General features: G+C 50.0%; 1 protein-coding gene across 1 annotated transcript in view; it reads right to left on the bottom strand.

The window, feature by feature from the left end:
• Epha10 (EPH receptor A10) overlaps positions 1 to 24075 on the bottom strand; it is a 34213-nt gene extending 10138 nt beyond the window's left edge. Inside the window, exons 1-8 of the mRNA XM_051188343.1 lie at positions 23970 to 24075; positions 22101 to 22165; positions 19517 to 20195; positions 11760 to 11915; positions 10981 to 11331; positions 5839 to 5972; positions 3022 to 3193; positions 214 to 322 (exon numbers count right to left, since the gene is read on the bottom strand). Of these exons, the coding sequence (XP_051044300.1) occupies positions 214 to 322; positions 3022 to 3193; positions 5839 to 5972; positions 10981 to 11331; positions 11760 to 11915; positions 19517 to 20195; positions 22101 to 22165; positions 23970 to 24075 (1772 nt within the window). The remainder of the gene's footprint in view (positions 1 to 213; positions 323 to 3021; positions 3194 to 5838; positions 5973 to 10980; positions 11332 to 11759; positions 11916 to 19516; positions 20196 to 22100; positions 22166 to 23969) is intronic.
• Positions 24076 to 24550: the final 475 nt, after the last annotated feature.

Genomic DNA, 24550 nt, shown 5'->3' with positions numbered 1-24550 from the left:
CTCCTAAGTGCTGGGGCTGCAGGTGCTTGTGTTTCCCGGCAGCATTGGGATCTATGTAGCAGTGAGCTTGAGTCTGTAAATTTGCCTGTGTGTGTGTGTGGGGGGGTGTGGGCGGGGAGTGGCAGGTGTGCTGATAGGTACTTGCATGTACATAGTTTATACACTTGGGGACAGAACCCACCGGAGGTCACCAGGATGAGACCAACTACCTACCTCCTCCAGATGGCCAGCACACTCATCACGGAGCCCAGGACCAGGAGGGCTGAGATGGTCACAACAGTGACAACCACTGCAGGGCTCTGGTCTCTGGACCCTGAGGCAACTGGGGGGGGGGACAAACAAAACAGGGGGCTGAGGCAGGCAAAGGACTAGGCTCCTGGGTAAGCACCAAGAGAGACTTTTGTCTCAGGCACCAGGAAGATCCCTCAACCCCTTGGCACACAGTTAGCATCAATGCCCATAGTGGCAATTGGAGTGCCAAACACCTCTGTTTGCAGGCAGGGCCTCCCTACTGCAGGCCTGATCTGAGAGGAGGCAACAGTCCAAGCAGCTGGGGCTGGCCTCCCCACATGCCTTTCAAGGGGACAGCGGCTTTCAGAGGTCACAGACTCTTTTCAGAGTTCCTTTCCCAACGTGGACTATCTGCCAGCAGCGGTACATTAACTTTGAGCATAGCAGTAGCTGAGACAGGCTGCTTGTGCCTGAACTATATTGCCCTGTCTCACACAACAGTCCTGCAAGGGTTCCTGTCTCCAGTTCAAGAGGAGGAGATGGGTTGAAGAAAGCTACCTAAGTTGTTCAAAATCACATTAGCTAGCTCCCAAGTGACAAACAGGGATTTTGTGATGTTTTGTTTTGTTTTTGAAATGGGGTATCATGTAGCCTTGGCTGGCCTCCAACTCCTGTTCAGATGACTTGGAACTCCTGACCCTTCTGTCTCCACCTTCCAAGTGCTGAGATTACAACTGTGTGCCACCATAGCCAGGTGAAACCAAGATTGGAACCTGTGCCCCAAACCCTCTGCCTGATGCCAAAGCAGCTCTGAAACTGAACAAATGCCCACAGAACCCCAACCTGACTAAAGAAGTACACAGGCCCAGATTGAGAGACAAAACTAAGTAAGTTAATAAACAGTTAGTAAGCAAACTTAATGAGAGAGGAGGGGAGGTGAGCACAACAGAGGCCAACACTTCCTTCTTGATGTCCCTGAGGAAGCTGGGGGCCTGGAATACTGAAAGATTAGGCCCTGATGCCCAGATGCACAAGTAGGCCCTAGGAAACGGCAAGCAGCCCACCCTTTGGAGGCTATGCTATGCTATCCAGAGGCAGAGCATAAGGGGGTGGAAGCTGAGTTGGAGTGGGGGGAGCTTGGAGAGGCAGAACTAGAGAATCTTGGATGCAGGCAGGCTAAGGAGAAAGAATCCCCTGAGGCTCTCACTAGGAATGGCGGACAGATTCCTGCCTGGCTGGAGAAGAAAGGATACAGGCAGCCGGTGGAGTTGCAGTGAGGATGGAGAGGAAGTGACTGAGGAAGGAAAGGTTCGGAATAACTATTAGGAAGGGGAAGGACTGGACACGAACTGGGTAGAAAGATGGCTGGCTGTAGCAGCTTCAGGGTGAGGAAGGAGGAGGAGAATGGCTCAAGCCTGAGGACCATGGCAATATGGCCAGGCATACAGGGCATGGTGAGGTGGGCTTTGGCTCAGATGGCTTCATCCATGCAAATGCCTTTTCTGCTCACTTCCACTTGTTCAAGTAGACCCCAGCCTTAAGACACAGCTCTAATCTAGTCTTGCCAGTGCCTGCCCTAAGGCCACGCACAGGCGGATGGGCCTTCCAGCAGGACCTGTCGTCTACCTTCCCAGAACTGGTCTCCTTCCCTGCGCTTCACCTCCTTTGGGGATCCCAGCATTCCCTATCTTGGATTAGAGTCACGTAGCAGGCTGGGAAGCATTCTTATCTTGACAGCTGGTGCCAGAATGCCTCTTAGGGGAGTGCCTTTGTTGGGGAAAATACTTCCATGAACTGTGCAGGGTAGATAGAGGTGAGATCCTCAGGGCTGGGTAGAAGCAGGCTGAGCAACAAGAGGGAGCTGCTGGCATTCACTGAAGGGGAATGGGGAGAAAGGGGAGGGAAGGCAGGGGAGGGGAGGGGAGGGGAGGCAGGGGAGGGGAGGGCCGAGGCAAGAACAGCACCAGGAAGGGGGCCGATTCAAGATCAGAAATTCTGAAGTTCAGCTTTTCTTTGTTATTAGAACTTTGAGATATAATTTACTCTCACTTCCCTCCCACTTCCGCCCTCTCCCTCCCTCCCTCCTTTCCTTCTTCCTTCCCCTCCCTCCCTCCCTTCCTTCTTCCATCCTCTCCCTTCTTTCTTGTTTCTTGAGCCGAGCCAGGATTTCATATAGCCCAGGCTGGCCTCAAACTCTTGGTTTCCCCTCCGTCCCCTCCCAAGTGCTGGGATTTTAGACCTGTACCGCCAGCTCAGCTACTTCTTTATGCCACCCAGGCCGACCAGGCCGACCTTGATCCCTGTGTAGCACTTGGCCTTGAGCACTTTTGATCTCCCTATCTCAAGCCTTACAAGGGCCCAAAATACCGCTTTGTGCCCCCTCGTCCAGCCTGTATTCCTGCCATTTAAAATGTGCCAGCCTCACTTTGATCTCTTCCAGGCCCCCTCCCCTTCAGGGAAGTTGGCTTTCCCAGGCCAAGCCTGGTGGGGGAAAGGGACTGGTGGATCTTTGTCATAGCAGAGAGAAGATCAGCAGGAAGGATCGGGCAAAGTTCAGAAAGAGGTGACCTTGAGAAGCCCAGGAAAGAGGCTGGGTCACTGAAGACGCATCCCCCGCATCCCCCCCCCCCAGAAGGAGCTCACCAGCTGCCTCGAGGTCTCTGCAGTATGCTCCAGGGAAGATGCTCAAACTGTTTATCTAAGTGGAAGCTGCTCTTCTGTAGCTGCTTCCGATACACTTGTCCTGACAGCCCGCCTGCATTCAGCACCCTCCCAGTGCACACCACTTACCTTCCCCTGGGGTCTGCACTTCGATACTTGGGTTGAAGCTCTGAGACTCCCATGAAGGCCCTGGGGAGGACGCCCGGATCTGAAAAACGTATCTGGTGGCAGGCTTCAAGTTGGTGACAGTCACAGCCGGTGCCCCTGTCTTCACTGTGGAGTAAGCCTGCTCACTCTGACCCTGGAGAGGATGGAGCAGTGAGGCCCAGACCCAAGAGGCTGAGAGGAGGGGAGCAGGGAGAAAAGGGACTTCCTGTAAGTTGTGTGGAGTAACCTGACCCACATCATCTTGGGAGACAGCAGAGCTTTCTCCCCTAGGATTCCCAGAGCTCTTCCTCATATTAGGCCAGAGCCTCCTTGGCAGGGGTGCCCAGATGGTGACTACCAGGGGCGATGGAGGCCGGAGCCCAAGCAAGCCACAGACTGCCACCTGTCCTGTCTTTACACTTTTCATCCCCTGTCATCTGATTTGCTAAGCAGAGGATAGCAAAGATGATCTTATTGGCTTTGCTCTGTTTTGTTTCATGGATGAGGAGTCACTGTGATGGGCCACACACCCCTTACAGCCCTTATGCATCTCCCCAGAGTCAACATTCCTCTCTCCTTATTAAGGAAGGGCAGGGGAAGGGGGTAGGGTACTTCTAAATCCTTCAGGTCTTCTCTTTGCTGTATCCCAGTACATGGGACACCCAAAAGTCCTCGGGAAGCTCCTCTTGTCATTTCTTCCTGCCATACCCACAGGCTGGAGAGTTAAATATCAGCCTATGTTCTGTGATCCTCACTTTTTTTGACAATGACATTCATGACCACAGGGCAGACTTTGACTCAATAAGAACTCATCAGAATCTCCCTTGAACATCTGAACAGTCAGACAATCTTTGGTGTGATGGTTCATTTACGTGTGTGTGTGTGTGTGTGTGTGTGTGTGTGTGTGTGTGTGTGTGCTATTTACACTGCTCTCTCCCAAGGGCCCTCACTGATGTCACCTAAACGCCGTGGGTCCTCCTGTCCTGGCCACCCTTCTCACAGACACCCCTCCTTCAGCTGTCATTTCTGTGTCAAAGTTCTCCCTCACCCCCATCTCTCCAGGCCACAGCTTTGATCTGAGCTTCAGACCCACAGGACGTCCATGTGGATGGCTGGCATGCCATATACAGAGCAAGACCTTGCTTCCCCTGCTCTCCCTCCCCTGAGCTTCTCCACCTCAACCAGCAGCTCCCTATCCTTGGGTCACCCAGGCCCATGCATTCAAAAGTGACTCAGTGACCATATTTTTTCCTGGGCACCCCAACTGTCACAACTCTCAACAGACTTCTAGTAATCAAAAGCTATTATCTGATTCAGCAAAGCCCTACATGCTGCTGAGGGCGTGGGATTCTGTTTCTCTTTAATGAATTAATTTGCATAAAAGTGAGGCACTGTTTCACAGAGGATCACATTTCAGAGTTAAAGACACCAAATTGATGGGGAAGGAGCTTGGGTTGGGAAATGACTCCATTCATCACATTGCGGCAGAACTGTTACCACGGATTAAAAAACAAAACAAAAACAAACAAACACATACAAGAGGAGAAAGGTGGGAGGCACAAGCCTATAATCCCAGCACTTGGGAGGTGGAGGCAGGAGGCTAACTTGAGCTACATGAGACCTGCTCTCAAAATAAAAATAAACAAGTGAACCACCAAAGAAAGATGGGGCAGACGTGGAGAAAAGAAGAGAATGTAAAGCTATTTGTGGGGAAGGGCACTTTGAGCTGGCCTGGGGTGGGTAAAGAATGGGGAGAAAAGCCAAGAAACTCATCAAAAGGCTGGGTGTGGTGGTACACAGCTTCAACCCCAGCACTTGGGAGGCAGAATCGGAGGAGCCACAGAGTCGGAGGCCAGCCTGGTCTATGCAGGGAGACTCTCTCAAAAATAGAAAGAAAGAAAGAAAATCAACAAAAGTATCTATGAACACCAAAATCAGACAGTATGATGCACACATACAGTCCCAGCTCTGGGGACAGAGGTTGGAGGGTCAAGGAAATTCGAGGCCAGTCTGGGCTACATATTGAATACCAAGCCAACTAAGACTCAGCAGAGAGAACTGACCCAAAGCAAACAGACTGTTTGCTGTATGAAAACCTGGGGATGGTGGTCCAACCCTATTACTAAAGAGGTTGAGGCAGGAGAACTACTATGAATTCAAAGTCAGGCAGGGCTATAAAGCAAGACCCTATCTCAAAAGTAAAAACAGCTCTATGGAGTTCATGATGAGTGTGTTCTATTTGTTTGTTTGCTTTTTTTGAGACAGGATCTTTCTGTGTATCCCTGGCTGACCTGGAACTTGCTCTATGGACCGTACTGGCCTCAAACTCTGAGATCCACCTGCCTCTGCCTCCCAAGGACTGGGATCAAAGGCATTCGCCACAGTGCCCCGAATATGTATGTATTTTAACATACATAAATGTGTATTAGTTTCATAAGTGATTCACCACTCACACCCTTCTATTGTAAGCCACAGGAATGTGGGTACCCATTCTGGAACATTCCCCTCCTGTGGTCACATGGATATCTCTGTGAGGCTTTCCTTTACAATGAGGTCTGCAGACGTTATCTGTAAATTCAGCCAGACAAAACAGACCTGCTCCACAGCGGGCTCTTCTCTAAACCCCACCAAGGAGGTGAAATGGAGCTGTCTGTCCATGGGTGAGGAAGAAGAGATTGGAGAAAGGAAGGGATGGAGGAAGGAAGAACCTCAGGAGTCCGCAGCTGTGTTTGGAATGACAGAGGAACAGGACTGAGGGAAGCAAGCAGCCAGGATCCAGGTGACTTCCAACAGACTCACCTTCTCATAGTAGCGGATCTCATACTCTGTGCCATTGACTCCGGGAGCTCCAGCAGGGACAGGCTCCCGCCATGACAAGGACACGCTCTGGGGCTCCACGCGGTCCCTGCGGATCTCATCCTCCTCCCAGGGTGCTGAAAGTAAGCGGAGTAGGACCCGCTGCCCGCAAGATCAGGGTGAAGGTAGGAGGGGCGGGGCATACTCTTGGGAGCATTGTAGATGTGGGCGTGGCCTATGGTTGGCGATGGGGACTGTAGAGGGGGCCTGAGGGGCAGTGTTGAACCAGAGGCTTAAGGAGAAGGATTCCCTGACCAAGCCTTGTCCACCTTTATTGTCTAGTGGGAGGGAAAGCCCTGCTTACCTTCCCTCCACCCAGTCTCCCTCATCGTGCTAGCTTCTAATCCTTCAGCGCTTCTGAGTGTAGCTGAGATTGGCTTGTTCCCCGTGGTATGGCCGCAGGCGGGCGAATATTACAAGGAAGTCACCCCAACATGATGAGAAAAGACGTGTGAAGCCCACAGAGAATATCACATTCAAGAAGGGAAACTGGAAACTTTCTCTTTCCTGTCTGGAGAAAGAGCAGGATGCCCACTTGCTCTGCTTCTAGCTACGACAGTGCCTAACACTACCCGAGCAACCAGACAAGAAAAACAAATAAAAGACGCCCAGATTGGGATGAAGCAAAGGTACCTTTGCTCTGGAGTGACAAGATCTTAACATGGAGAACCCTACAAAGAGTTCGCAAAGGACTCTCAGAGAACCAACCTCACAACAGGAAGAGTAGCATTATGAAGGGCTTTGGTTGAGGCAGTCAAGGGCTTGGTCAAGTTCACCAGTCAGAGACTGGTAACCAGCAATGTCCTGTGCTGGCAAGAGGTCCTCGAACTGGTGTAAGAAGTAGCATGATTCCAGGATACCAGGGAGTTGGGAAAAATAGATAGCAGGTAACAAAGGGCAGAAATGGAGATGGCACACAGTCTGCCCTTTGACCAGGGTTTCAATAAGACTTCTGGTCTCATACAGTACACGTGTCCAGCTGGCCTTCTCTGCTCTCTTAAATTCCAGTGATGACTATGAATAAGAAGGAGCTGAAACCCCACAGTTGACAGCTGATTGCTAGAATAGGGGACAGGGAAGGAGTATCATATTTTTAACCTCTGTAAAGCCAGTGGGACTGAATGGACCCACATGACTGTAGTGAACCCCAGGCTACACTACCCACAGTGCAGTACTGCCTCGTGTCCTAAAAATAACTGGAAAAATCCTTTAGTCTTTCCCCAGGGCCTGACCCTTTGAAAAAAGCAATGTCTTTGTGAGCTGGACAATAGCAGCCTGTCACTCCTTTACACAGCTGCTTCTAGGGCGAGTACCCTCCCTGCCCCCAGCAGCGCCTCAGGCTGAATTCCACTTGGAAGTGGCATAGAAAGTGAAAGAAGGCTTCCTAGGAGGTGGAAAAGCTTTTGTAGATCCAGATGGGGGCAGAGATAGGGAGAGGCAAGACATGTCACCTTTGAACTTTCTAGTCAAGAGCATCGGATGGCCAGGGGATCCACAGGAGGACATGGTTCCACTTCGCGCCCCCCCCCCCCAGAGATACATTGGATGAAAGGTTGACAGACCCTGAGAATGAAGGACTGGTAAAATGGTTCAGTGGATAAAGTGCCTGCCATACAAGCATGGGAATATGAGTTCAAATCCCCAGAAATCATGTAACACTTTGGTAGGAGAAGCTTTCTGGACAGTTAGGATGGACACTAGATGGTATCCTCTAATCTTCACGTATCATACACACACACATACACACACACACACACACACACACACACTCAATCATATACACACACTCAAAAAAAAAAAAAAAATCCCAAGAATCAAACTAAAACCTCAGCCTGAGCCCCAGGGGCCCAGCTGTAGATTATGCATGACCAGGGCCTAGCGGGCCACAGAGAAGCTTCTAGAGTCCCTATAAGCAACTGTGCTTTGCCCTATTGACTGAGTTCTGATTTTGATTGGGGGATACGCAGGTAGGTCAATCATGGCTGCTCTGTGATATTAGTGCACATTTGTTCCCTGTAACTGTCTATTGGTCTAGGGTTGGGTTTACTTCTGTTCTAGCCCATAAAAGACTTTAGCTAAGAGAAGAGGTTCTAAGAGAGGTTTGTTTCTTGCCTTTAGTGGTGCACAGCTTTGATCCCAGGCAGTTGGATCTCTGAGTTTGGGACCAGCCTAGTCTACAGAGCAAGTTCCAGGACAGCCAGGGCTACTCAGACCAAAAAAAAAAAACCAAAGAAATAAAGTATCAGAGTCACAGCAACTGGCTGGTAATCACACCTGTACTCTCCTAGCACCTGAAGCAGGAGGATTGCGATGAATTTATGACAAGCCTGGGCTGGGCTAGATATAGTTCAGACTCTATCTCTGCTCTTCCAAAGGTCCTGAGTTCAATTCCCAGCAAACACATGGTGACTCACAACCATCTATAAGATCTGGTGTCCTCTTTTGGCACAAAGGCAAACATACAGTTAGAACACTGTATATATAATAAATAAGTAAATCTTAAAAAAAAAAAAAAAAAAAAGCCAAGTGGTGGCGGCCTTTAGTCCCAGCATTCTGGAGGTAGAAGCATGCAGATTTCTGAGTTTGATGCCAGACTGGTCTACAAATCGTCAAGTCCCAGGACAAGCTCCAAATCTACACAGAGAAACCCTGTCTCAAAAAAAAAAAAAAAAAAAAAAAAAAAGTCTAGGCTAAAAAGTATAAAAAGTAAAAGATATGTATGGCCTTGTAGACATGGTGGTTGGAGCAGCTGCTCAGTGGTTAAGGGTGTTTAAGGCACTAACATCAGGTGTCTCACAGCTACAGATGATGCAGTTCCAAGGGATCAGACACACTCTGGCCCCTGCAGGCCCCTCCATGCATGTGAATGCATATGATGCATATAAATGCATTCAGGCACACACATGCACATACATTTAAAATTAAATAAGTATTTCTTAAAGGCATAATGGCACAAAACTTTCATCCCAGCACTCAAGAAGTAGTGGTAAGAGGATTTCTTTGAGTCTGAAGCCAGCCTGATTTACATGACAAATTCTAGGCTAGCCAGGACTGCATAGTGAAACCTTGACTCACTAAAGAGTTGTGGGGGCTGGATGTGTCTCAATTGGTGGGATATTTATCTAGCATGCAGGAAACCCTAATTTTCTTCCTAGCACAATATAAACTGGGCCACCCCTAAAATTCCAGTACTTGGGAGATAGAGACTGGAACAACTCAAGATCATCCTTAACTATACAGTGAATGTGAGGCCAGTCTTGGCTGCATTAAACCCTAGGGCTAGAGATGGCTCAGTGGTTAAGAGTACTGGCTGCTCTTCTAGAGGACCTGGCTTCCATTCCCAGCACACATATGGCAGCTCACAACTGTCTTTAACTCCAGTCCCACGGGATTCAGTACCCTCTTCTACTACCAAGCATGAACATGGTATTCAGGCATGCATGCAGGCAAAACACCCATAAATATAAAATAATGAAAAATAAAGGCTGCATATACATAATATATATTAAAAGAGCTTTATAGAAATAGTTGTGAGTAGAAAAAGTTACGACAATACTTACTTTTTTTGGCTTTTTGTGTAGACCAGGCTGGCCTCAAACTCACAGAGATCTGCCTGTCTCTGCCTCTCACATGCTAGGATTAAAGGCATATACCACCATGCCTGACCATATCTTTTTGTTTTGTTTTGTTTGTTTTTCAAGGCAGGGTTTCTCTGTGTAGCTTTGTAGACCAGGCTGGCCTGGAACTCACAGAGATTTGCCGGCCTCTGCCTCCTGAGGGCTAGGATTAAAGATATGAGCCACCACAGATCAGCTACCTGACCATACTTTTATTCTTTGAGACAAAGTCTCATGTAGCTCAGGCTGAGCTCAGATTCACTATGTAGCTGAGAATGACCTTGAACTTCTGATCCTCTTGTCTCCACTTTCCAAGTGCTGGGATTACAGATGTGCCTCTGTCTTTCTTTCTTTCGTGCTCCCTTCCTTCCTCCCTTCCTTCCTCTCTCCCTCCCTCCCTTCCTTCCTCCCTTCCTTCTTTCCTCCTGCCTCTCCCTCCTACCTTTTCTTCCTTCTCTCCCTTCCTCCCTCCTCTCTTCTTTGGTACTGGTGATCAAACCCAGTGCCTCAAGCATGCTAGGCAAAAACTGCATCATCAAACTACTTTTCCAAGCTTTGAATTGTTAAAAATGTGAACGCAACAGCAAGGGTTAAATCTCAATAGAGATAATAAAGAACAGAAGTGTCCCAGAAAACCAGGTAGATTGGAAAATCTCTCTCAACAGTCCTAGGAAAGGGATTAAGAGCTAAAAATGATAAAGGAAGTGACAAGATGCGAGAATCAGAAAATGGATGTACAACCTAAGGCTTAGAGATCACTTTAAGAGATACAGTGGGAGCTCTACTCAATGCAGCTGCCAAAGAAAACTTTCCCAAAAATGAAAAAGGAAAGTAAGGATCAAAGGGCCTACTGTGCTCCAGCCAGACTAAGTGAAAGAAAATCCATAATGGTTACGTTTCCATTTCCAACAGCAGGCTAAGAAAATATTCAAACACCCTAGTGCGTGGACATCCATATCCCAAAGCTCTTACAAAAGAATGAAAATCATCCCAAGCCTTGCTGGAAACCCAAGTGACAGGGTAGGGTCACAGAAGACGGGGAAGAAGGGTCACACACCAATCAGATAGGAAAGACTCAGAAGCCACAGTGCCAGCTTACCCATCATACAAAGGGCACTCGAGGGATTACTTGAAAGTGTGCACCAGAGGAGAGACAAATCAGAAGTAAATGTCAAGGATGCGGAGGGTATGGTATCAAAGGTGGTTTTCATCCCACTCCAGACTCAGAAATGGATAAAGCGACCACTCTGTCGCCTGAGTTCTGACCTGGCCTGCGTCCCTGATCCTTCAAGGGCCCGGGATGCGGGTGGCCAAGTCTGCAAAAGGGTGGGGGTGGGGGAGAAGGGGACACACTGGCGCCACCTGGGTCAGGGGTGTGTGGTCACGTGGGTTCCTGAATGACTTGGGATGCATACCGGGAACTGCGCTTGGGGTGGGGGACGGTCTCCACTGGGGCGCGCGGCCTTACCCCCGGGTCCGGTGGACACAGTGACCTGCGCGTAGGTGGCTTCCGCAGCAGCCTCAGGTCCTGAGACACCGTTGAGCGCGGCCACGCGCACGGTGTAGCGCGCGCCCGGCCGCAGGTGCAGCAGCGTGGCGGCGCGTTCCCGCAGCCCTGCCTGGCGCGGGACGAAGGCCACGCGTGGCCCGCAGGGTTGGCATGCTCCCGGTGGGCCGTCGCGGCCGCAGAGCAGGCACAGCAACGAGTAGGTGACGTCGGAACGACCGCCGGAGTCCGCAGGCGGCAGCCACCGCAGTCGCAGCGCCAGTGGGGAGCGGCTCAAGCTGTACTGCAAGTCCCGTGGCGCTGACGGTGGCCCTGCGACATGGGGCGGCGCTGAGTGGAGCCGGGAGGGGACGGAAGCGCACGGGGTGCAGGGGCTCAGGGCACGGCCACCCTGCATGGGTAGCAGTTATGCAAGCCGGCAGCCCTTGATGGGGAACGTGGGGGAAGCAGCCAGGGACCGAAACGAGGGCATGGTGACCATCGAGAGGACTGGGATAGGGACATGGTCACCTGGAACAGAGGGCTTGAAAGAGAGGAGGGACGTCCCAGCCAGGCCCAAAGAGAGGCAAGGGGAGTGGGGAGATGGCCACCCACAGAGAATCTTGACCCCCATCTCCATCCTTCTGGGTTCCCCCAGGCCGGGTGTCCAGACCCACCCAAGGCTTCCCCTTTTGCCCTGCCAGTCTAATTCCCCCCGCCATCTCACCCCCTCCCCACCGCCAGTCAGGAGGGGCACTCACGGGTACAGGAGGCTGAGGGCGGGTCGGTGGGCGAGCGAGCATAGGTTTCCTGACACACACAGAATGTAGAGGCGTTCTCCAGAGCCAGGCTGTGCTCCGGGCACGGTGAGCAGAGGGGCCGCCTTGGGGACATCTTGAAAAACCCTGGGGGACAAGCTGTGGGAAGGGACTGGTGAGGAGTCTTCCCCCGACCACGCCCCACCCTACACTCCTGTTTTTCCTGGACTAGGGTAGGGGTGACAACTCTTAGCCCAGTCTAACCCCGCCCTTGACAAATGCTTGTGTGCAGGGGATGGTGACATAATTCACTTCTGTTCATACATTTGGCTTCATCTCCAGGGTTGAAAAGAGGAAAATGAGGCTGGGAGAGGTTAAGCTGCCCAGTGCCCCACGGTTAGTGGGTTTCCACCCCAGCCTGCCCCCTTTCAGAGCCAGGACAACACTGCTCTGAGGTCAAAGGTGCAGACGATGTGGACAAGAGAAAAGAAGGGCAAGGCCTCCAAGGGCTAGTCCTGTTACTCAGGGACAGACACACACTCCCACAGACAGACACACATGCGCCCACCAGTGTCCAAGTTCACTCTCCTACTACTGTCCATTGGGCTTAGTAACATCCTAAGTCTTTTTCAACTCACACGGTGGACTCCGGTTTGGAAGCAAAGCTGGACTTGTGGCTTCCTAGACTAGTTCTAATCCAACACTACTCAGGAGTCTTGCAGCCCTTGCCTCTGCTCCCCTAACCCAGATCACAGTGCCTATCCCCTAACCTAGATCACAGTGCCTAAGATCAGACTGAACCCAGCTCATCGATGAGTCGCATCACCCACTTACTTGCTGTGTGGTCTTGGGATGCTGGTTAATCTTTCTGAACCTGGTATAGACTAGCTGCCTCAGCAAGATTGTTGGAGGACTTCCTGAGATAAAACACTGATATGATCCACTTCTGTGTGGACTGCTGTTTCATTGATAGACACAACAATAGTGTTTCTTCCTCTCAGGCCCCAAGAGGGAAAATATGAGCACGTACTGACTGATTGATTGAGGCGGGATCTCATGCAACCCAAGCTAGCCTCCAACTGACAGTGTAGCTGAGGATTGACCTTCAAGTTCTGTGCATCCTGCCTCTCCTGAGTGCTAGGATTACAGACATGACCATACTCTGAACACCTATTTTGTTTGTTTATTTTGTGTGTGTAGGGCATGGATGTACATGGCCATCTGTGAACATGTAGAAACCAGAGGTCCATGTCAAGTGCGTTTCTCTGTCATTGTGCAATTTCCTTTTTGAGCTGGCGTCCCTCTCGGAATCGGCCCCTGGTATTTGTTCCCCCCTCCCTGTGCTGAGGTTACAGACAAGCTCTGTCAGGCCTAGCTTTTATGTGGCATCTCAACTGGGGTCTTCAGGCTCCACAGCAAGCACTTTTACCCACTGAGCCATCTCCCTGCCCTAAATGTCCATTTAAAAGGGTCTCAGTCCAGGTTGGGGCAGTGCTCCTGGCCCCTGCTCTCTACTGTGCTCTGTCATCTCTGGCTCTTCCCTCTAGTCTAGCTGAGGGTAGAAGGCTGCACCGAAGAAGACAGAACAACCGCAGGAAGGAAGACAGAGCTGAACCATTGTACTGTTTGAAAGGCTTGGGCTTGGAGAATGCCATCTTGCCCAGAGTCCCCTGTGGCATGCCTGGGGAGAGGGGACCCAGCAGCCCCTTTCCTTTAGCACAGTGGTTCTCAACCTATGGGTGTGGCCTCTTGGGAGTCAAACTACTCTTTCACAGCGGCAGCTGGAGACTACTGGAAAACACAGATATTTACATTATGATTCATAACTATAGCAAGATTACAGTTATGAAGTAGCAACAAAAATAATTTTATGGTTGCCCCCCCCCACCAGAACATGAAGAACTGTATTAAAGGATCGCAGCATTAGGAAAGTTGAGAACCATTGTTTTAGCACAAAAGCCCCTGTGGGTCTATGGGTGTGGTCATGGTCAAAGCCAAGCCGTGAAAGCCTGGTGTAGTATTGGCTTTGCCACTCTGCGTTGAGGAAATCATTAGCCTGGTGGGAATTGTGATCACAGTCTGCTGACTGAGGGGTGAAATAGAGGGGTGAGGGCCTGGACAAGTACCCTATGTACAAGTCTCGGGGTATTAGGAGGGATGTAAGGGTGCCTAGCTCTGAGTGGAAGAGGGTTGTTCTCCTAGCTGTGACTATCATGGCTCATCACAGGCAATTGTGGCCCTCCCTACTTGGAGAGGCACTATCTAGACAGTGATGTGTTGAAAGGCAGACTTCCTGAGAGCTAGCACCTTCCTCTTTTCAATGTCACCGCCAGAAAATCGGAGAGCATCTAGTTCAACTCCCATTGGCCTTGCTCTGCAGAGACTTTTTCATCAGCTTTGCTCACATACCTTACGATGGGGAAGTCCTCCCCTTTCTTGCCCCTTTGCTACCAGAAAATGAAAGCTATTCATAGGAGGGGCCTAAAGTTGGGTGCTCTGTGTAGAGTCACCTGTGGGACCCCACCAGGGGTGCCAGTAATTTGTACAGTCTCAGTGAGCAGACAGACCCACAAAAGACTTTGACAAGTTACCAGAAGACCTGACATGTCCCTTGAAGGGAAGCTGAATTTCATGGAGTCCGACGGTGGCTAGAACAGGACCAAAACTGAAGGTCACTAAAGAAAGGAAAGAGTGAGGAGATCATAACTCTGTGCCCTCCTCTAGCTTTGAGAACGGGTTCACTTAGCTACAAGAGGCAATGGGACTGTCTGAAGGTACCAGTGCAAGCCTAACCACTTCTGTCCCCTTCCTAACCCTCCCAGCAGCCCCCACTATGCCCACTGAACATAATAGAGAGCTTCTGGCTCCTGATGGTGATGTCCCGCACACTCTGCCCCGTGGCCACTGAGTTTTCCAAAGTCCTCTTCCAACAGCATCTCCCTTGGGAAGTTTGCCCTAGATTTTCCTCAGCTCCCTCACTGTCCTGGGCAAAGGTGACACCATTACAGGTGACTTTTATCTGGTCTCAGCCCAAGGAGGGGGAGCATGACACAAGCCAGAGAACCCACAGTTTTATCATCTGTTATGAGCCAGGTGTTCTTCTAGGCTCTAAAGATACACCATAAAGTAGACAGGAATCTGACTGCCTCCGCCTCATCACAGACGCCTCCACAACTGGCAGAGAACAGAGAGAGGCCGAGAGTTGGTAATTCTTCCCAACATCTGGCTATGGAAACCACATCTCCTCTCCTGCAGTCTGAAAGGTGGGGACAAGCTACCCTCTGTTTAAAGACAACTTGCCATCTCCACTCTGGATCCTTGCCTTTCAAGCCCTCCTCCCCCAAAGTCAACATTCCATCTGTCACCTCCCCTACTGGTCTTTGCAACCCCCTCTCTACTGCCTCTTTCCAGTGATGTCCCTAGTGGGCGGAGCACAAAAGTAGTCCATTTCCATGCAGGCATAAAGGCTCTGACTATAGACTATTTTAAAACAATCCTAAAACCAACTAAAAGTGGTCCTGCTTTTTATTAGCAACATGCGTCAGCAATTTTAACCTGCGTCAGTAATAAAACACTCCTTCCTTTTGAACAGATTGTTCCCCACATACATTTTGTATGCCACTGGCTCTCCCCCACTTCCCAGCATATACACAAGTGTCCCTGGTTTGCAATAAAAGCCCTCTCTCTGTTCAAACAATACACTCATACACAAAGATCCTATCAACCCAACATCCTGCTGAAGATGCTGTCCCTTCTCCCTGCAAATTCAGGCTTCTACAGTCTTTCTTAGCAATTGTGCTTGTGTGTGTGTGTAGGGGGTCTCTCATAGCTTAGGTTAACCTCACACTCACCATGCTAAGGATAGCCCTGAACGTCTGACCCTCTTGCCTCCACCTGCTGAGTGTTGGGATTAGAGGCATGTGCCATCATAGTCATGCCAGGTTTCTGTGGTACTGGGATGGAACCCAGCTTTGTGGATGCTTACTGAGTAATATTCTTCCAACCGAGTCACATTGCTAAGTTTGATGCTCTACCAACTGAGCTATCTGGGATCACTAGACTTCTAGATTCTTTGAAGAGATCCTCAGGGCTCTTTATTGTTCAGCTGATTGCAGCCTGTTCTCTCCATTACTACACTAAAGTTATTCTTGCCAAGACCAAGTGAACACTATCCAACCCTTGACATGCCTGAGTGCTCACTATGCTGTAGGTCGATATCTCCTGAATACTACTCATCTCCCTGAACCACCACACCATCTCCTTCTCCTTTCTACCCTTTACCCTCTCAGCATGCCTCCTCCAATCTCTTTATTTTTATACAGGGTTTATTATAGAGCCCTGACTGTCCTAGAACTCACTATGTGAAGCAGGCTATCCTGGAACTCACAGTTGTCTGCCTCCCTCTGCTGCCCAAGTGCTAGGATTAAAGCAGTGGTTCTCGACCTGTGGCTCACAATCCCTTTGGTAAACCACTATCTCCAAAAATATTTACATTATGATTCATAACAGTTTCAAAATTACAGTTGTGAAGTAGCAATGAAAATAATTTTATGGTTTGGGGTCACCACAACATGAGGAGCTGTATTAAAGGGTTGTAGCATTAGGAAGGTTGAGAACCCCTGGGTTAAAGATGTGCTCCATACGCTTTTAGAAAATTATTTTTGCTGGGTAAAGGATGCACAGCAAGTGTTTTTGCCTGCTAAGTCACCTTGCCTCTTTGGATTTTTTTTTTTCTTTGTTTCTTTTTGAGATTGGGTCTCATGTAGCCTAGGCTAGCATCAAATTCACTATGTGGCAGAGAATAGCCTTGAACCCTGTTCTTCCCGCCTCCACCTCCTGGGTGCTGAGATAACTGGCATTCAGCATCCCGCCCCACCTCCCATCACATCCATCTTCATCCCTTAAGGACAGCTGCTACCACTTCAGTTCACAGCTCACAGTCTGCCTCCTGGCCTATTGTGCCACCTTCCTTCCTCCCTTCTGTCCTCCACGGCTTCCCAACCTGATCCTTTCTTTGCTATTGGTGTATTGAGTGGTCTTTTGAAAATATAAATCTGAAAATGTTGGCTTGCCTCCTCGCTGGCCTAAAGCATGAAGTCTATTTCATCATTCTCTCATGGCCCCGCCCCTCATCACTTCTCACACTCCCACGTGCCCTCTGCAGTAACCATGCTGGGTTACTTATTTAATACCAACCACTATGTTCCTTTCTGTCACCATGCCTCTGCAGAGTGTCTCAGCCACCAGGAAGGAAAACCTCCCTTCCTTTGGAAACCCGCGCTGTCCCCCGCCCCCCGTCCTCACAACTGGGATCTCTGTGGATGTCATACACCCATGGTGTGATGGTCTAGCATCGACTGTCACTTGGTATCTTGACACATCTGTAAGGAACTGTGTAGAATAAGGTTAGCCTCTGAGAATGTCTGTGGGTGGATTTCTTGACTGAGTTATTTGAAGTAGGAAAACCTATCTTTGTTTTTGAGACAGGTTCTGTTTATAAAGCCCTATCTGGGCTATCCTGGAACTCACTGTGTAGAACAGGCTGGCCTTGAACGCATAGAGATCTGCCTGCCTCAGCCTCTCCAGTATTAAGGGTGTTCCCTGAGCAGGTGTCCTGGACTGTATAGGATGGAGGAAGCCAAAAGAGCACTATCGAACACGCATCAGTTTATTGTTCTCTGCCCTTGACTGTATATGATGTGACCAGTTCTCTCAGGAATCTGCCTCTGTGACTTCCTCTCCACGATAGACCATACATAACATAGAATTATAAGCCAAATAAACCCTTTCTCTCCTAAGTTGTTTTTGTCAGGCTATTTTGTCATAGGAGCAGAAAGGAAACTAAAACACATGGTCATTCAATACATTTCCACTAAGCACTTGTCACATCCCATGGACCGCAATGGACCCTGGGGCTGCTGAAATTAATGCCTGAGCTCAGAAACACACCCATATACATATCTATGTCCCTGAGCTTGGAAGAGCTCAGGTTCTTGCTTCTTTCATGTTAATCACAGTTTCCCAGAGAAGGTCTCATTTATCCACACAGATAATAAGAACTGTACAGCACGGCTAGTATCCTCAGCTCATCTGAATGGATTGAATGAGCAAATCAGATTGGCCTGTGGGATGTCTGGGAGGCACTGTCTTGATGTAGGAGGACCCAGCCCACAATGGGAGGCACCATTCCCTGGTCAGACTGCTCTGGGCTGTATAAAAAAGCTAGCTGAACATTTGAACCAGAAAGCAGGCTTCCTCCATGATTTTTGCTTTGAGCTCCTTCCCTGACTTTCCTCAGTGATGAACTTCACTGTAAATGGAAATAAACCCTTTCTCCCCTCAGCTTGTTTTCGGTCAGTGTTTTATCATAGCATAGTGAAATGACAACATCAATCTTACTCGCTTCCTCTGTGGCTCACCATTCTGTAGCCCCTTTATAGCACACACTACTTTCTTTTTTTAATGTTTATTTTGACTTATGTGTATGGATTTTTGTCTGCATACCACATGTGAGCCTGGCAGAAGAGGGTGTCAGAACCCTTGGCACTGGAGTTTCAGGTGGGCGCTGAGAACTGAACCCAGGTCCTTTGGAAGAGCAGCCAGTGCTCTTAGCCCCTGAGCCATCTCTCCAGCCTCACGTATCTCTTACATATGATTCAAAAAATAAATCTTTGCCCCTTACCATGTAGATGTGAGCTTTTCAAGAGCTGGGGCTGTGTCTGATTCGTTGCCCAGAAAAAGACCTGCTTTAGAAGGTGTGTGCTTTAGTAATGAATGGCTCAGTGTGAAAGGGCAGCTGCTGTCCAGCTTGACCATCTGAATTCAATGCCAGAACCCATGGTGGAAGGATGATTCCCATTTCCCATGGGTTATCCTCTGACTTCCTCTTGTACTCAGTGGCACTCACAAGTGCTCTCTCTCTGTCTCTCTTACACACACACACACACACACACACACACACTGCAAATCCACGAGCACACACACAGAGGAAATACATCCTTTGAATTTTCTGACTAAATGCACACATTCTAGAGCCCACCCTATCCTGCTGCTTTGAAGCCACAGACCCAGGGACTCAGAAAACACCCCCAGTGACACAGTGATTCTACTTCAGAAAGCTGAGTGGGATCTTAGGGACCATCTTGTGCAAGCTGCCACTCTTGAGCTGTCTGAGATGCCCCCAACAGCCTCACTCGAATATGGTCAAAAGTGAAGTTCCTGTAATGCTAACCTGAGGTCAGGACTGCTGTGGAGTTTTTTTCCTATGCACGAAGGGGGCATGGTGGAGCAATAGGTTCCCAGATCCGGGCAAACCTGAATTCCAATCCCGACTGCCCATTTCCTAACTCATCTCTTTGGTAATGGGAACCTATCATGTTGCCTGAAATACAGACATCTACATTTTGTTTTGTGGGAGTTTTTGTTGTTTGTTTGTTTCTTTAAGACAGCATCTTATCATGTAGCCCAGTATGTCTTTGAACTCACAATCTTCCTGACTCAGCATCTGAGAGCTGGATTCTGCAGGCCTATGTCACTAGCACTGGTTCCTAATATACCCTTACATGGGATCGGATTCACCTCTTTCAGTAGGTCTGGGCTAAGCCGGTCTTGTGCACTAGAAACTGCACAAGAGGTCTTGACTCCCAGCTCCTCCTGCGGCTTCTCCACTTCCGCCCCTGCTTCTTCATCATCAATGGCACACCCTCTCCTGCCACCTGCAAACTATGTCTCCATCCCATCCCTCCAGGTGCCCTGGATACCTTCACAGATGTCACCACGTTCCTGGAATCCTGCACTGCAGCTGCAACGGCCCACGGGCACCAACCACTCGCCATCAGCGCCACAGTGCATGCGGGGAGGACTGCCAGGCTCCCCTTCTGAGTGGGACACACATGTTCCAGTCACTTCTACCAGCGTGGAGAAGGCACTCTCAGCTGCTGTGGCGGGGAAGGCGGCCAGGCCCCGCACAGTGGCACGGCACTGCTTGTAGTAGACACGAACCGAGACCAGTGCCACGCATGCACCCACATCCTGGAAAGCCAGGTGGAAGCCTTGACGGCTGAGGGGGCCGATCTCACGCACCTCTGTGTTCAGCTTCATCTTGCGTTCCCCTAGGTCACCCTGTGTGAAGCTCTCATCAGCTGCAATAGTGTCAATCTTGCGGGGTCTGTTGCCTCCTAGGCGGGGACGCCCGCGTCCCAGGTCGGCCTCGGTTTCCAGATAGTAAGCGTTGAAGGTCTCTTTGCAGGTGCCTGCGGCGCCAGGGATGCTGCTGCAGTCACGCAGCGTGAACTGCAGTTCCACGAAGATGCGCTGCCCACGGCCGCGGCTGATCCAGCCAGTCTGCAGCCAGTTGTCCTGGTTGGGCTCCAGCACGTTGCATACTTGGTACGTGCGAATGGGACGGTCATGTTCGTCCACGCCACTAATCTCCTCCCACTGAGGCAACAGTACAGAGGTGGACAGGCACCTTAGAGCCTGGAGCTTAAGCACTAGCCCTTCTCCACCTTTTTCCACATCTGCCTTCCCGCCCCCTACCACACAAGCCCCTAAATGTGACAAAACACAGGAAGAGGAGAAGAGACACTTTGGAAATGAACGAGTCAAATCCATTTTCTTCCCGGTACTGGGGATCGAACCTAGATCCCTGGACTTTCTGGACAAGCACTCTACCATAGACCTCACTTTTTATTTTGATAATGCATCAACTAAGTTGTCCAAGTTGGCTTTGAACTCACTCTAGTCGATCAGATAAGCTGAACTTAAAGTCCTCCTGACTCAGCTTCCAGAGTAACTAGGCTTACAGGCCTGTGGTACGAGGCTGCTAATAGTTTTTTCCTTTTTTTTTTTTTTTTTTTTGTTGTTGTTGTTGTTTTGTTTTGTTTTGGATTTTGGTTTTCTGAGACAGGGGTTCTCTGTGAAGCTTTGGAACCTGTCCTGGAACTCACTCTGTAGACCAGGCTGGACTTGAGCTCACAGAAATCTGCCTGCCTCTGTCTCCTGAGTGATGGGATTAAAGGTGTGTGTCACCACTGCCTGACATTTTTTTTTTTTTTTTTTTGAGACAGGCTCTCATTCCATAGCCCATGTTGGCCTTGATCTCACTGTATATCCTAGGCTGGCCTTGAACCCACATCAATTTTCCTTCTCAAGCCCCAGAATGCTAGGATTACAAACATGAGCTATCATTCCTGGCTTGCTCTTTTCTATTTATTTATTTACTTTGGTTTTTCGAAACAGGCTTTCTCTGTATAGCTTTGGAGCCTGTCCTGGAACTTGCACTTGAAGCCAGATTGGCCTCGAACTCACAGAGATCAGCCTGCCACCATCACCTGGCCACAATCTTTATTTGTGGATGAGGAAACTGAGGATACAAAGAGAGAGCCACTTGACTGGAAGGGCACAGTGAGTTAATGACGGAGATAGGGGTGGAACTAGAGTCACTCAACTCTGTTCAGTGACCTTTCCACCTCGTCCCACCCCCACTTTGCTTACTCTGTCAATAATTAATAGCTACTTTGAGATCCATTGTATGTGAAGTAATGCCCAACAATGTCCCGTCCACTTTACACTTCTGTTCCTAGACACAGCCAGTTCTCTCATTTATTTATTTGACTAACTGAAGCCCTGGTTTTCTAGTAGAGCCACTCTGGCTTGACACCAAGGGTTCTGGAGAATACGAACTCTGCGTCATGTCTTTAGAAATGCTCTCATGGGGCCAGGCAGTGATGGCACACCACTACCCAGCACTCAAGAAGCAGAGGCAAGTGGATTTCTAGGATTTTGAGGCCAGCCTGGTCTACAGAGGGCTACACAGAGAAACCCTGTGTCCAAAGACAAAACAAAACAAAAGTTGTTTCCTGGGGCAGCTGAGATGCCTCGGTGGGTAAAGGCACTTGCCATCAAGTCTGACCTGAGTTTGATCCCCAGGCCCCACATGGTATGTGGAGAGAATGGACTCTCTCCAGTGGTGCTGACGTACACATGCACACACCATGGCACCAACACATATACACACATACATAAACACAACAAGTGAATAAACAAATAAAAATGGAAAATTTCAAATTCCTTCACAATTTCACAATGTATAATGTGCTTTAGCCATATCTCCCTATTATTCTCTCTTATCTCCTCCCCCCACACCAAAGCACTTTCCCCCAGCAAGTCCCCCTCCCACTCACATATCTTTGTGTGTATGGCCTACAGTTAAGGTTGCCTACATGAGCGTGGGTGGAGAGTTTCTGTGGTACATTTTGATCCTAGGTGATCACAGGGTGCTAAAGGGACTGAGTCTTGGTCTACTAGAGGACCCTTGGGATAGAGTGACAGTTTAACACCTACCCCATTACTTGGCAGTGCAGTCCAACCCAATTCAGCCTGGGAGGCTTTGGAGTCCAGGAGGATAACTAAGGAGAGGGGAAAACACAGACATCAGAAAGCCACAATCAGATGAGAAGAGTGAGAGCCATTGCTGGGTTTACCACACATAGCTACAGGAGACGATGGAGAACAAAACAAAACTCATGAAGATGGGAGTAGCTCAAGTGCCCCTAGCCACGCTGATTAATGAAGATTATCTGTATCATTCCAAGCCACAAACTTAATGGCTTGTGCCCTCTCTCCCATCTTCAGTGCCTGACTTCAACCTCTGTTTCTGTGCCCATGTTGCTTTCTCCTCTGAGGCCCATTGTGTTTGCACTGGAACCATTCGCCCAATCCAAATTCACCTCTTCATGTCCAATCCCCACTCACACCCACCCTGCCATCTTTTTACATATATATAACCACTTAAGGTAACATTAACAAGTTCCAGGGGTGGTTAGGGCCTGGCTGTTATTGTTGAAGTGTTATTTCTACCTCCCACAGAGTCATGGCAAATACTCTAAGGTCAGCTTTCACATTAAGGATAGAAGTCAGTGACCCTCTTCACCCTCCCCCAGCTCCCCCAAATTATATTTAACTGTCAACTAGCAGTGGATCTGGGAACTAACTCTCAGGTGCACCCCAAATCCACTCAGATCTGAGGTCAGTTCACCAGTCCTGGAAGAGACAGAAACCTTTTTCATTTGCCTCCCGGGGCCTCTGGCGAAAATAAAGTAGAAAAGGCTACTTAGCAGGAGGAAACACCAGAATTTTTCTTCTTCTTTACCCAGCCCCTTTCCCAGAGGTTGCCACCTCTATCACCTTTGAAAGAATGTCATGGGCCCTTTCACATAGCATCCATGACCCTCTCCAGTTCCTCTCCACCAGAAAAGCTTGGAGTCACTTTATTCCTTCAGGATGTGACAGGTCAGCAGCATTTCATCAGAGAAGCCCGGGTCTGCATAGCAGAGCCTTATGCTTAAACACAGAAAGTCAGGCCATCCCCAAATCTCAGAAAATGACTTCGATAGAGTGGTAAGGAAGTGGGTGGGCTTCCAAGGTGAGGTCCTTCAAGAGAGACTGGCCCTAGAGGCAGCTGCGACGGTGGGCAGGGCCGCTGACAGTGTGCTGGGTTTTTGTCACCAACAGTGCTTGGGAATTGCATACTGGCAGGCATCTGTCATCCCGCGCCAGGACAGACCCTGCGGGCAGAGTCTGATCCAGCATCTCAGGGTTCTGCACCTGGTTGTGTAGCCTCCGGATTCAACTGAGTGTACAGCCCCCAGAGGTGTGGGAGCAGAGGCAAGACTCCGAATCTAATGTCGCCCCAAATACTCCGCAACGCGGACCTCGCGTGGTGGACTCGATCCCAATTCAGCACTGCGGACAGTTCCAGGATCAGCACTTCGGGCAGCAACCAGCCTCAGGCTGTTCACAGCAAGGTCCTCTAGGCCCCCACTATTTGTCTTCATCCCGCCTCATGCTCGGGTCTCGCCGCATCCCCTCGGCTTCCCTGCTCTTCTCATCTCCCTGCCCCCACACCTCTCACCTCCAATCATTCAGCCTGTCCGTTTCAACGGTCCCTGAACTGCTGCCTCGGGCTCCTGTGGTCCCCAGCCTCTTTCTTCCCCAGCCTCCTAGGTCTCCAGACATAAGCTCCTCAATACCCCTCTCTTCTCTATCGCTTAGCCAACCTCTCCTCTTTCTCTAGTTCTTTCCCGCCCTGCTGCCCGCTTGCTTCAAGCCCCCAAACAGAGTAGTCTCTCCAAAGACTCCTTCTCCCAGTAGCCTAGACCCCCAACTCCCTATTTTTTGGCATCTCAGGCTCCCAAGCACAACCCACCTTACCTTCCTCGGCGGTCCCTGGCCGTCCAGGTCCCAGAAACAGAGCCAGGCAGAGTGGCATCAGGCAGATGAACAGGCGCAGAGGGTGTGTACCGGCGCCAGTCTCCATGGTCCACAGACGGAGCTGTCAGTGCGGTGGTGGCTCAAGCTTCGCCAGCCCAGTACCGCTGAGCAGTGCCCCCAGACCCCAGCGAGGGCTGGAGGCGGAGTCTCGCTGGTCACCATCATCCATGAGGACCAATCGCTAGGCATCGCCGCGGGAGGTCCACCAATCCCGGCTAGCAAAGGATGAGGAGGTGGAGTTTCATAGGCCAGGGGCGGACCGCCCAGCTGGAGGGGGAAACTAAGGGGTCCCGCAGATCTCCAAATCGTGGGGGTAGGGCATCTCTGAAAGCTAGCAGAGCTGCTGGAGAGCGAGACAAACTGGCGTCGGTGGACTGGAGACCCTTAAACCTTAGCTCTCTGCATCCTGAGAAGTAGGCGCTGTGGGCGTGGCTTACGGAGGGGCGGTCCTCAGGAAAGCGGGCGACACTTGCAGCCTCTTAGCTATTCTTGGGAGCACCCTTGTTCCCAGGACTTGCAGG

This window comes from Phodopus roborovskii, unplaced genomic scaffold (assembly GCF_943737965.1).
Source record: "Phodopus roborovskii unplaced genomic scaffold, PHOROB, whole genome shotgun sequence".
NCBI classification, from domain to species: domain Eukaryota; kingdom Metazoa; phylum Chordata; class Mammalia; order Rodentia; family Cricetidae; genus Phodopus; species Phodopus roborovskii.
This window is presented reverse-complemented; position numbering and strand designations above follow the sequence as displayed.